General features: G+C 34.0%; 1 protein-coding gene and 1 pseudogene across 1 annotated transcript; both read right to left on the bottom strand.

The window, feature by feature from the left end:
* Positions 1-1,600: 1,600 nt before the first annotated feature.
* LOC111902291 (uncharacterized) lies at positions 1,601-2,790 on the bottom strand (annotated as a pseudogene).
* A 4,344-nt stretch (positions 2,791-7,134) lies between these two features.
* Positions 7,135-10,203, bottom strand: LOC111902294 (probable serine/threonine-protein kinase PBL22). The gene is made up of 4 exons (XM_023898147.3): positions 9,193-10,203; positions 8,110-8,275; positions 7,876-8,010; positions 7,135-7,806 (listed from the first exon to the last, which is right to left on the bottom strand). Exons 1-4 carry the CDS (start codon positions 10,102-10,104, stop codon positions 7,439-7,441), a joined length of 1,581 nt encoding a protein of 526 aa, XP_023753915.1. The 5' UTR covers positions 10,105-10,203; the 3' UTR covers positions 7,135-7,438.
* Between the last annotated feature and the right edge of the window lie 4,307 nt (positions 10,204-14,510).

Here is a 14,510-nt window from a genome sequence, read left to right as displayed (position 1 = left end):
TTGCATTGGAATATGATAGAACCTTTCCCTTCTATGTGTACCTTGGACTCATCTCCAAACTTTACATAACCAAGAGTTGCTTGGTTAAGATCATACAACTTATCTTTTTGACTTGTTATTTGGTTACTTGCTCCATTATCTAGATACCACACATTTGACTGAGTTGTTTCATCACTTGCTAACTTTAGTTTGGGTGTCATTTTTTCTTCATTTAGGAATACCTCATGTATTGCTTTATTATAGTCAAAAGAAGCCAATAATAATTCCGGTTTAGCATGATCTTGAGTCAGATTTACTTCATGGTTCCTTTCACGTCTTGGTTTTCTACACTCTGAGGCATAATGCTCATCTTCTTGACAGTTATTACATTGGAGTTTGATCTTGTCGTGACTGTTAGATAACCCCCGATTTCCTTCTCGTCATTGGTCCACAATGCCTATTCCATGGCCTCTTCCAAGACTTCTTCCACGACCCCGTTGATTGCTTGGACTGCTATGGTAGGATCTGTGTGAGGATTTTGAGTCCTCTTCACTTTGCTTCTTGTTTCTTTCAGACCACTCACTTCTAGAAAAATAGCCCTTTACGACGTGCATTGCGTGTTGTAAAACGCTCAGACGACGCGCAAATGTGTGTCAAGGAAGGGCCAGTCATAACGAGAGACGACATGCTTTTGCGCGTCGTCTATTTACGACACGCATTTACGACGTGCATTTATGACACACATTTACGACACGCAAAGTGTATCAAGGAAGGCCCTATCATAAAGGAAGACGACACACATTTATGTGTGCGTGTTTATGACACACAATGCGTATCAAGGAAGCCCTTGTCATAAATGAAGATGACACGCATTTGTATGCATAAAATTCAGTAATCCTTTACGATAGTCATTTATGACGCATCTTTACAATACTTATTTACGCATAATACAAAAATATGTAAATAAATATATACCAAAACAATCAATTTCATCCAATAACATCATGTCAAAAAATTGTAATACATTGATACTAAGAGGATCTAATTGTACATTGTTATTAAGAGGTTTTCCCTAACTATATAACCTAATACTATATTGCCATTAAGGGGCACCTCGTTGTTTCTACTTATTGTTATGCTTCTGTTTCCACATGATACCTGTTTTCATCATCAACACATTAGTATTCAGAAAGACTTCAAGCATCATCAATCTATGTTATAAAATATTAAAGTTTAATACACATGTAGTAAAATACCTTTTGCCAAGAATCCACGCTTCAATACAACCGATACCTATACAAAGAGGGTGTTTGACTTAGCTTTTGAGAAGCAAAAAGTCCTTTTTTTAAAAGTTGGAAAAGTCATGATTATGTGACTTTTCAAAAAGAAGCCATTTCCGCTGTTGTAAAAGTTGGAAAAGTTAGGATTACCAAACATCTTTTTGACTTTTAGAAAAAGATAAAAGTAAAATTCACTTTAAAAGTTATGCCAAACACCCTCAAAATAGTAAAATTTAAAACACATGTAGATTATAAAATATTAAAATGTTTTTTTTCATGAAAAAAATTTGCGTATAAATATCAAAAAACAAGATAGGAGCCAATCATTCTATGACACAAGGAAAAATATCACTAGAGAATTGTGAAAAAATATGTATGGGTGGGGAGTGGAGAAATGTAAGTAGAGTACCTTAGCTGATGAAGTTAGCTCCTGCTTCATTTGCAAGTGCTTTGGCAACAAGTGTCTCCCCAAGAGGCCTAAAAAGCAATATTCCTTTGCAAGGATGACAACAAAAATTGAAAGAGCAGTTGCATAAGAACATATATAAAGAAAAAAAAGCCAAACAAACAAACATATCTAAAAGGGGATAAAATCTCATATCATGTTACTAAACAAAACCTATTATACTTTAACATAAAACATTAATAAACCAACACAAAGTTAATCACTTGAAGACCCATCATCATCATTTTCAAGCAATGTAACCACTTTTATCTATAAACCTTTTTCTCACTCCTTCAAGAACAGCTTCTCTAGAAGCTTCACCATTGAGTCCATCATTAACAGGATCTTATTGGCATAAAATCATAGCAACACCTTCTAGAGTGCATCTCCTACCAAAAGTATGCAACCCAACATAATTTTCCTTCACTACAACAACAACACAGTGGGAAGATTACAATCTAGATAATTAGGAGTGCAATCAGTTGATATAATCTTGACAAATTTGGTAGCTGAATACGTTGTTGTCGGTTTTCCACACACCGCATTAGAACTCCACACTATGGGTACCAATTCAATCACAAGTTTGCATTAACGACAACATAATCAAAATCAATTGTTAATCAATAACAAACAACATAGTAGTTAATTAGTGATTACCCATCTTTGTATAGAATAACAACCACCCACACATCAGATGGAGCTTGTGATAGCTCACACACAAAATCAGATCTTGAAATGGGAATGACTGACCCAAACTTTGCAACTTTCACTGTTTGCTTCATCTCTGCAAACCTCTTTCTCCCTCAAGAACATAAAAGAAAATGAAACCATGAAAATCTCACATGAAGTTTAATGTTCTCATAAAATGAGATTAGGATTGAGGGAGTTGAAAGTACCTGTATTCTTCGAGGAAACGATTTTCATCAAGATCATCTTATCTTCTAACTATTTATTGATCTTTGTCTTGTGAAGATCAACTTTATCACTTGGCTCCCAAGATCTTTGTAAGCATAATGAATAATGGGTATTAAGACTTAAGAGATTACTAGAAGATTTCCAAACAGCTAGTGTAAATGGATAAACCATTTCCGTAGATGCATAAATTTCACTTGATTGATTGCTTTAGAATTCATGTCATTGATTCACATTATACACACTTCTATAGTCTATCCCAATAAATTGCAATAAATTTTCTTGATTGCTACATGCTAATAGTTTACTTCATGGCTTCTGTCCTAATTACCGCTAACAAAAGGACTAAAGGAGACTACCTTCATAAATCATACCCTGAGTAGATTTCAACGAGATAAAACAAAATAGACTGCTCTGATAAAATAAAATAAAAAATACAGACCCAGAGTAGATTTCCACAAGATAAAAGCTCGGATCTTTTCTTTGGAAGAATGGCAAGTTCATGTAATGCGGTTCCACGAGATCAATGTTGTCCACAACAATCTTGAATTCTGATTGTCCTCATATGGAGGGTCTCACCCGGCAGTAAACTCTAATATTTACTATTTAACAAAAAAATAAATCAACTAGATCCGTTAAATGAAAACTAGGTCAACAGTAGCTAGACCATGAATGTGCAGACCTAAAACAGCAAGATCTTGGACCTGATTATATAGCTTTCAGTTTTCGTCAAGAACTCTATGATACCCAGAAGCAACGCTAGCTAGACCATGAATGTGCAAACCTAAAACAACAAGATTTTAGAATGATGATAGAATGGAAATTATTGAAAAATCTACCAAGATTGTTAACTCCTCATGGAATTTCATTTGCATCAACTGCATCCCAACTTTTGTGATTGTAAGAGTTTGTTTCAGTTCCTATGAAATCAAGAGACGCCAAGAATTTATCAAAAGCTTACATAATAAAAGTGATAGAATCTAAATTACAATATAGATCATACCTTGATATCTCTCTCCTGCCCATCAAAAGTCGTTCGTAGTTTCAACTTGTCTTCTTTTCGTTTCTTCATCAGAGATTGAGTTCTTATGAAGATTTTGAGCTTTCGCAAGCTTTTTGTCTTTTGTTTTGAACTTTATTGAGAAAAAAAAATGTCAAAATTTGATATTCACACCACATAGAGTAGAAAGTTATAACATTGTATAGTTTTGAGTTTCTATTAGTCTAGTCATCATCTTTTGGATACACAACTTACAAAATGAAGAAAATAATAAAAAGATTTTGAATATCTACCACTGTGGTACATAGTAGGATAGGATTATTGGTTTGTGCTTGGATTAGTAGTGAATTTGTTTAGTTACAATGCATATGAGCTTTGTTAGTATTGTTGTTGGAGATTAGGCACAAATGCTGCTAGATATTGTGTGTGTAGTTATATTAGTTAAGCTTCATCTCTGAGTTGATCAACAAGGTCATAAAAGGTTGTTTTTTAAGTCCATAAACTAGTAGACACTCTATTTAATGATGGTCGAGTACATATCAACCCTCCAAGAAAAGGTATGCAAAATCTCGAGCTTCAGGTCCATTCCATTACATAACTTCATATATAATTGAAATCTGAAGGCCACACGTTTTGACCATGACAACTTAATTCTATTTTTATTGTTGGTTATTAATACATAATGGAAAGGAAAAAGAACAACTCATTGCTGAAGAATGAACATTAATAAGTGGATGGAATGTCATTCCTTCGAGAATGGAATCGTCGATTCCATTGCACAAAACAAACATTTTTTTTTCATTTTTTCTCCCTAATTCCATATTTCCAAAAGTCCAGTGAACTATTGGTTATTACCTTCTCCTGCTGCAATAATGGAAAGGGCATGGGCAGGAGATTATATAACTTCTTCTTTTACACCATAGCAAATTTTCCCTATAACAATAATCATTGCATAAATGATTTTGATTTATGATTATTTACTTCTAATATAAAGGAGAATCATATATCAAGATTGAACATAAGGAGATTTTTCACATGTTTGTTATGATTGAATGGAATCACAAACGATGGTATTATTAACCTACCTGCATTACATTGTAATTTCATTCAGGATCAAGTTTTTAATAAGTAGTTTCACCTTTAGTTCACCCCCGTGTTTATCCGGTTTTCTTCTACACTCCTTAATGCCCTGTTACTTTTACCTTGGTGAATAAAGTCCAAGAACTCAAAACTGTTTTCAATGATCTTCTGGTAACACACCTACAACAACCAAAAACATCTTCACTTTAATAAAACACGATGATGATCCAAAATAAAATGCACAATGAGTAACTTGTATTCTTGAAACTATAAAAATAATGTATTTCAATCTTGATGCGAATAAGAGCTTTTGTCTTAGGTACCGAGTCTTCAGTTGTAATACTCGAAAGTCTGAACTTTTCTCTCAACATGTATTCCTACAACATTCATTCAAACCTCTCAATAATAAAATCATAAACAATTGAATTTTATAAAATTTTATTTTGTATCTATAATGCTTTGAATAAGTAAAACACCAGTAATTCAATCTTCACTCCAAGAACATCAATCCATGTGATTTTATTTCCTTCCAAGCTTCGATTAAAAAAAACGTGACAAAATCGAAAAGGTTTTTACCTCAGAATCTCAGATTATAAACGAAAGGGGGGATGGAAGATGACTTTGACCATGAGGGGTTTTAGAGAGAATGGGAAGAAAAAGGAGAGGAGCTCAGGTTTTTAGACTGAGATAGGGATGGCGAGATTTAAGAATGAGTGAAAATTAAGCTACTTGGGTGAAAATGGACCTCTGATCTTTGTCTTGAGCACACCATCGAAATCAAAGAATGGAATTTGGTACCTTGTATTTTTTCACAAAGAAGAATGTCGATTAAACCCCGCGTAATTCCTTTTTTGCGTCTCTCTTTCCATTATGTTCTATTATGCGAGCGTACCCCTTGATCCCGTTGAAGAACTTAAGACGTTTTTGATGAAGGAAACCCATAGAAACATTGATCAAGGTTTTAGTTGGGTAACACGCTTTGGATCTTCTTATTCTCGGTCATGGCCCTAGACATCTTTGCCCCGCTACTACCAGTCCAACCAACACAGATGGATCTTGAGTTGAGTAATGCACTGGGATAGAGTATCGACTAACGGAAATAACCCCTCCTCAACGTTGTTGAGGAATTAGATTATTGCAGAACATAACAAGATAACAAAAGCACTTACAGGAACTTCAAGTATGAGGTGGGGTTTTAGGGTTTCTTTTAATCGATGAAGATTTTAGGAACTTCAAGTATGAAATTATCGATCTTTTACACACAATGCTTTTAGGGTTTCTTTTGATTGAAGATGATTTTACAACATACGAAGAAGAAGAAGGACGAGAGTATCAAGGCGGGGTTTTTTATTTTTTAGATTTCATTCCCCCCTTGGCAATTAAAAAATTGGAGAACGCGCATTCATAAAGAAAAATATAAAGCGACAGTTTTAGACGACACACTTTTTTATGATAGGTGCCCTCTGTGTTTTTAATTTTTTTTGGACACTATTTTTAGGGTACACACAAACGCGTGTCCTCTATCCTTCAAATTTTGCAAAACTGTCATTATTTTTTAGGGCACGCACAAATGCGCGTCCTCTATCAACGAGTGTCATTATTAGCATGCCATTAAAGGGTTGTTTTATAGTAATGACTCTTGGTGAGTCAATAGAAGCTTCTTTTCTTCAAGTTCATTGTGCCCTCAGATTTTCTCCCCGTGAGCTTTCAACCTACCAACAACTTCTTCAACAGTCATCTTATCAAGATCTGTGGATTTCTCAATGGTTGAGGCAATCTGCTAAAGCTTTGACGACACTGCTCGTAGTAGCTCCTTCACTAAATATGCTTCCTCAACTTTGTCTCCTTAGGCCCGAATATTGCTTACAATATTGTTTATCTTCTAGAAAACTCATCCACTGTCTCCATCTCCTTCATATTTAGAACTTCAAATTCTGCTTTTAACGTCTGCACCCTTGTTGTCTTTAATCTATCAGCCCCCATGTACATAACTTTTAGAATCTCGCATGCATCCATTGCTGTTTGTTTCTCTGCCAATGACAACAACATATCTTCTAGGATTCCTTGATAGATGGCTAGAAGTGCCATCTTATCTTTTCTAACTTCAACTACATCTTCTGGTCTACTGGGCTCTACTGCATCCCAAACACCTTGTGCTTGCATGAACACTTTCATTTTAATGGCCCAGGTAGCATAGTTGTTTCTTGACAACATAGGATAGTGTAGTGTAATCTGCCCATCCTTCTCGTTCCTTGACGAATCTCCCATGGATGTAGATCGGGGTTGATATTTTGGTATAAACTTAGAGCTCTGATACCAAATGTTGGTTTATTGCCTTTTTTTATCACTTTACTTTATGCAGAAAAAATGAAAAGAAGATGACGTTCTTCTTCTTTTCGTAGTGTGCAATGGATGAGAAAGAACAGATGACAAAAGCATTGAGAGAAAGTATCTACTATTTTTCATTCAATAATATTTTAATACAAAAGGGACATACATTTAAAACTAGACATCTACCATCCACCTACTTCAATTAAAGAAAGATATATAAAAAAAAAATTGGCAACAACCTTAATTAAAAAAGAGTTAAACACTCAACCTTGAGTAGGAATGATGAATTGGATAGGTTTCAAATGTGATTGCACCATCTCTTTCTTTCTTCCTTTTTTTTATAAAACTTATAGATTATTATAATATACTCGTTGCTATATGATCGTACCTTTGATTTTTGTAAACTTTTTCCTATTCTTGATTTGTTTCAAAGCTTCTTGATTGTATTTCATATCGTTCTTCCATAATTCTTTTATACTGCGAGGTCTCCATTTGCATTTTTGCCTTCTCCTCTTGAAGCTGGAGGATCATCGACAATGCCTCACTGGCGGCCGTTGCGGAAGCCTCTCTCTCAACATCCAACTCGGCATACACATTTTGTAAAGTAGATTTTAGCTTCTCCACGTCGTCAACTGACTCTCCTGCCCACGATTCCTCTGGCTCTATCATATGCACATTCTCTTTTAGTTGATTTAAGCTCTCAATTGTATGTGGTGTATTTGGAATTTTCTTTTCCTCAATCTGATTATAGTTTCCAGTTGATTTATTTGATTTGGGACCTAGTATAATCAGATGAATCAGTGTTTATAGTACATTAAGAATAATTGTAAAACCGGATGCATGTAAACCTGTTATTGAAGGTAAAGATGGACTTTTTCTACGCACAATGAGATTGCTCTTTGATTTCAGTTCTCCACCATCAATTACTTCACATTTTACTAAACTTTTGGTCTTAGATTTAACAGCCAATGACATCATCCCTCCTACACGAAAAAAAGTAGCTTTAAACAATGATAACTACATAATGTTTTACTAATTGGTAACATGTTTCTCTTTTAGAAATGCATGTGAGATATTCTTACCATCAACCAGTACAATATCGCCAGGTTCGACATCGTTTATAAAGCCATCATAATTTACACTAACAGTGTCGTTTGTGCTGACTCCACTTTTTATTGTGAAATTGAATTCTTTTCCCTCCTGAAGGGGAATTGGTTTAGGTACATCCCCACTTCTTACCTCAGGTCCCTGAAGAAGCAAATCAGTACATGTAAATTTATATGTACTTTTCATATATATCTTGAACCCAAAAACAATTATTTGGATTATGGTGTGGTTTAATGGACCTTCTCGAGTCAAGAGTTTGACTTGACTTTTGTGCAATTCAAGGTTTTTGGGTTTGACCGGAGATGTCGATTTTTTTTAACCGCGAGATACATAAATACAAAAAAGCACCAAGTTTAGTACATAACTAGACTAGGGCAAAAGCCCAAAAAAAAACAGGTTCAAAGAGTTATAATCAAATAATAAGCAATCTTTTAAAACATGGATTGACCTGTGGTCGGATTGTGATTGGTTATAGGTCCGGTTTACTAAAAACCGGGTTGAACTATTTATCATATGGTTATGTTTTATTTTAATTATTGATCAGATCTTTTTTATGTTACCTATTAATTTTATTTATTAAATATAAAATGGTTCAATAAAGGTCGATAGATTTATATTTAGCATTGCGGAATAGAGTTTCAATTTTGATGTCAAGAGGGTTCATTTTTCATTGTAAAATTGATATGAAATTATGCGTATGTGATAGTAAATTTACTTGTTATATTTTCTCAGGAGTTTTACATTATAATGATGATAGACTGATTCTTCCCTTTTCCACAAAATTTTGTATTCAATTTCATATAAACAAGCAAATGAAAAAGATCAATTATTCCGACACAAATGCATGTTATACCCCAAGGCCAACTATATAGCATTTCAATTTGATATATTTAGTTTTTCTATTTGTTATGTTTACTATATATTACATTATTAGTTTATTACCACCTTTTGTTATCAAGATGTTTTAGCATTATTTTCCCCTTTTTCGCTTAAAGCTTATAGAAAAAAAAGTACTATAATCATAAAAAATGAATGTATGAAATGAGAAAACAACTTACTTGATAATTAAGTGCAGTTTCAAGTTGTGTTGCGATCTCCGTCATTAATGGACGTCTTTTGTGGTCTCGCTTCAAACATTGATAAGCAATTGTTGTAAACGCTTTCAAAGAGTTAGGATGTATTTCATCTTTTATATGACTGAAAATAATTCCATACATGTTGTCCTCTTTGTAATGTTTTCGTACCAACTGAGTAAAAGTGTGAGAGTTTTCTTTCTTCCCAATACACAACCTCCCACATAAAACTTCAAACAACACCACACCAAAAGAGTAAACATCTGACTCCTTTGTTAGTAAACCCGACTCTAAATACAACGGATCACAATACCCAATGGTGCCTACAACATTATTGGAGACAATAAACGTGTACTGCTGGTTAGCAGGACCAAATTTTGATAAACCAAAATCAGCGATCTTTGCATTCCAATTTTCATCTAATAAGACGTTGGAACTTTTTATATCACGGTGTAATACTCTTTGATGGGTGTTAGCAGGATTGTGAAGGTATGCCAATCCCCGAGCTGCCCCTATGCATATTGTAAGTCGTTGAACCCAGTTTAGATCCTTGTTGTTGAGATGCAAATCGAGACTTTTGTTAGACACATAATCGTACACAAGGATCTTCTCGCTCATTTCATCACAAAAACCTATGAGGGTGATGATGTTATCATGCCTGTAAACGGAGAGCATAATGACCTCTTTCCAAAACTCAGAATTTCCTTGTCCAAATTCACTTACTAAACGTTTTACAGCAACCTTTGTTTTCCCCTTCGAGTGGACGAGATCTCCTTTGTACACGTTTCCAAATCCACCTTTCCCGATACAATTTTCTTCGGAAAAATTGTTGGTTGCCGATATTATAGAAGCGAGTTGTATTTTGAGGTGTACAAACTGTTTTTCGACTGACATCATCTTTGATAATCGATGAAGAATAAGAAACAGTACTAAAACTGTAGAAGAATCAAAGATGAAGTGCTTGAAAGAGATGATATTGTATATGTTGTTGCGTAGGCAATATATACAACTTAAATAAGGAGTAAGTCAACTCTCTCTCTCTCTCTCTCTCTCTCTCTCTCTCCTCTCTCTCTCTCTCTCTCTCTCTCTCTCCTCATCTCTCTCTCTCTCATCTCTCTCTCTCTCTCTCTCTCTCTCTCTCTCTCTCTCTCTCTCTCTCTCTCTCTCTCTCTCTCTCTCTCTCTCTCTCTCTCTCTCTCTCTCTCTCTCTCTCTCTCTCTCTCTCTCTCTCTCTCTCTCTCTCTCTCTCTCTCTCTCTCTCTTCTCTCTCTCTCTCTCTCTCTCTCTCCAGTGCATAATTGGTGGTTTATTATAAAATAATTAGTTCACACCATACAGAGTAAGGATGATACAACTAAAATGTGGTTTATGAACCTTTGCCAGCTTGCAGATCTAAATAAGGATCGTAAAACTAGAATATGGTTTGAAAATGTCTCATATCCCCAATAAAATACCAGGGGATGGTTGGTTCATTCAATGTTCATACTGGACAAGCCATGAGTGATGAGATGGATATCGTCTGGCTTTGTCTACCTCTGTGCTTTTAAAAAAGATTATTTAAAGTGATCTTTGTTTGACCAATATAGTTGTGTGACTTATGATATATTCATCAAAATTTTAGTCTTCAAAAAATGGAAGATTAATGTAGCTTCTAATTTAAAGAAAACAAAACGTATAATGTTTGTTTGACCATGTATTACAACCATCTACGTTCATATCATTAAAGTAAAATGATTGTATTAGATACATATTGTAACAATTATAATATAATATAATAATAAGTTGTTGGTTGTATCTTATTCATTAAAGAAAACCTTTTTATACATCAGATTTAATGCATAAAATCCATCACTCTTTAATTTTTTGATGGACTTTACTAATATATTTGTATTGTCATGCGAAATTACTAATGTAACCATACATTAAGTTGGTTGAATATATATTCTGTTAGATAACATCTATATCCCAATTTATTTGTCTATGAGTTTTATTAGGTATTCAATAAATAATGAGCAAAGTTGAAAATTGTTCTCTTATATAGCATTTGGTATATGGAACTTGACAAAACATAGCAGAACAAAGTCAATTGAAATAGCGTTTGTCAACGACAGAACTAGAACAACATAGAAAAATGACCGGATTAAATGGGACTAAATTACCAAATTTTAGTCCCATTAGAAAATGGAACAACATTAGAATAAGTCATTTAGACTAAAATACCCTCAAATTCACATGTCTTACCCAACACATACCAACTCCAACCTTTTATTCTAAAAACAAACTAACAAAATTATAAAAATGGTCTATCTGGTAAATATTTTTTTCGAGTTTTAGTTCAAATTCTAACCTTTTTGGATTGACTCATGAATGAACTGACTCTTTGTATGCTTCATTGAACTAGAAGAAAGGAGTAGTATATCCTTAAACTATACCTATTATAGTCTATTAGAAGAATTGTTTGTATGACTGAATGTATTGAAATGAGATAAAAGTCTTTATATCTATACATATATACCTAATATATAAGTAAGGATCCAACGACACTCGGACAAACAACAGGTACTCTAAGTCCACAACGGAACAAGAAATAAAGTAATTTGGCAGTCCTAAGTCCTTCAAACCTTACTTATATAAGTATACGTATGTTAGACATGGCTTTAACAATATATAAGTTTGAAAACTGTAAAAGAAAAGGTTTGATATATAAAGGTGAGTTTAGTAAAGAGTTTAACATGTAAAAAGTTTGATAAGTAGTTTGAAGTCATTTGTTTGATAAAAACAGTTTGAGAATACAAGTTATTTTGAAAGAGTTTATCAGCTTTAAAGCTGGTGAGTTCATAAGTATTTTAGTGTCATTGTTTGCATCAAAATGTTTGTAACTGTATTTGAAGTCTGAGTTTGTAAATGTTGTAATAAAAGTATGTGAATGTTTGTAACTCCTAGAAAATCCTATATTTTCTACTAAAAGTAGCCTTCTACCAAGGCCCGACTGTTTTGTATGTTTGTTTCTTGTAAAAGTGTATAATTTTCCCAAGTTTAACTATCATTAAGAAAATATAGTTTATACATTATCGTTTATGTGAAATGATCACAAAGCGAATGCAAGGGGAAATCAATGTAGTAATGTAGTATTGTATTATAGTAACTACTGCTATACTAACTACCTTAAATTGGATTTATATCAAGGTATTATGTGATTTGATTGTACCATACTATCGACTATAAACACGATGATGAAAGACACCGGAAGTAATGACATTTGGCACCCGTAGACCTACAGTTCCCACTGTAGCTAGCAACAAAGGTGTAGGATAGTCAATCCAGTATAGATCTATACGCAAATTCATGCTCTCCCTACAGGAGATTCTGGCTACAAATCGGACCATGGCAGTGATGACATGCCTTGAAACAGTGGTTCACAATTATGTTATAGTATACTTGTATATGTATTGTATTTACTAGTGTAGTGAGTGTATTGTTTCTCGTTATAGTATTCTCTATCTGTTTCTCTTCATAGTATAGTTGTATAGTTTCTCAAAATAGTGTTTCTCTTCATAGTATAGTTGTATAGTTTCTCAAAATAGTAAGTTCTCTTAGTTTCTCATCATAGTATAGTTGTATAGTTTCTCATAATAGTAAGTATTGACTCATGAATGAACTGACTCTTTGTATGCTTCATTGAACTAGAAGAAATGAGTAGTATATCCCTAAACAATACCTATTATAGTTTACTAGAAGAATTTTTTGTATGACTGAATGTATTGAAATGAGATAAAAGTCTTTATATCTATACATATATACCTATTATATAAGTAAGGATCCAACGACACTCGAACAAACAACAAGGTATTCTAAGTCCACAACCAAACAAGGAACAATAAATAAAGTAAGTTGGCAGTCCTAAGTCCTTCAAACCTTACTTATATAACTATATGTGTATTAGACACGGTTTTAACAATATATAAGTTTGAAAACTATAAAAGAAGAGGTTGATATATAAAGCTGAGTTTAGTAAAGAGTTTAACATGTAAAAAGTTTGATAAGCAGTTTGAAGTCATTTGTTTGATAAAAACAGTTAAAAGCATAGTAATTCCATATGTTTGATAGTTATTAATCACATGTCATTGATATAATAACTATGATGTTCAACTTGTATTCCCCCCCCCCCCATAAAATCCTTTAAAATCATTTAAAAGGTTGATTAAGGGGTATGAACTTACCTGTAGTGAGTGATGCGACTGTAAGATCGGTTTAGGAAGTTGAGTGTCAATTGCGGACTTGAGACCAAATGAATCCTATTAACCATATAATGACATATATATGTATACAATTAGTTCTTGTAACAACTAATTATTGAATTGGGACCACCTTAGGGACTAGTAAACACTTATATTGAATTGTTACAACCATATATGATTGTATACAAGGGGTATATGGCTATACAAGGGAGTGTGTGGTTACACCATGTGTGTGTGTGTGTGGACAGGGTGTGTATGGTGCTGCACACTCCCCATGAAGTGTGCCAAAACGTATTTTAAGGCCTTTGGACTCATCTAGGAAGGTTTCTTACTTCATGCTCTAGCCTTATATGGAGTTCATTGCTATTTTTGGACCTAAAAAGTGTTTGTATGGTTGCACATGGTGTGTGCGGCCGTACACACCTGAAGATCATGAGAAATGGCGTTTTTCATGTATATCTTCAAGTGTACTTGGCCTACAACAAGTTATGATAAGTGTATACACATTATAGATGCTTGAAAGGGTGACTATGGTCCCATAACTAGTGTGTGTGTTCTTTGGTGTTCTTGACTAAATGGATGTTTACAGGGATCAAAGTAGAGGGGAAGGCTAGTTAAAATCATATATTAACTAATCAAAAGGAAGAATTACATACTTTTATGAAGATCAAGATGAAGATTTGGATGGTACTTGAGAGAGAAACGTGTTCCAGCTTTGAAGGAGTGGAAAAAGTGTTCAAAAATGACTAAGGGTCATATATATAGCTGAGGGTGTGTGGCTGGGATGGGTGTGTGGCCGTACACTCAAGTGTGCGGCTGCACACTCTATGTGTTGGAGTGTTTGGCCCGAGTTTGCTTGATATGCATCATGTTATCCTATTTCTAGGTTCCTACCTTGGTTGTACTAGGTTTAGAACACTCAAATAGACCCTAAACAGTGCTAAAAGATAGCTAAACAAGTCTAACTTTGATTGAATTGATCTATTGTACATGATAGAAATTTCAGGTTGTCACATTATTCCATAGCATATAATCATCACTTTCAATTCAAACATCAACTAAACC

This window comes from Lactuca sativa, chromosome 4 (assembly GCF_002870075.4).
Source record: "Lactuca sativa cultivar Salinas chromosome 4, Lsat_Salinas_v11, whole genome shotgun sequence".
NCBI lineage: Eukaryota > Viridiplantae > Streptophyta > Magnoliopsida > Asterales > Asteraceae > Lactuca > Lactuca sativa.
The sequence above is the reverse complement of the archived record's forward strand: the minus strand, read 5'-3'. Positions and strand labels throughout refer to the sequence as shown.

Bases quoted from the DNA above. Each gene is read 5' to 3' on its own strand.
- LOC111902294 (XM_023898147.3), bottom strand. From the start codon at position 10,104: ATGATGTCAGTCGAAAAACAGTTTGTACACCTCAAAATACAACTCGCT. The intron at 8,276-9,192 runs GTAAGTTGTTTT...TTGCTTCTTCAG, and splicing joins AAACTGCACTTAATTATCAA to GGACCTGAGGTAAGAAGTGG. The intron at 8,011-8,109 runs GTAAGAATATCT...TTTTTCGTGTAG, and splicing joins CGATATTGTACTGGTTGATG to GAGGGATGATGTCATTGGCT.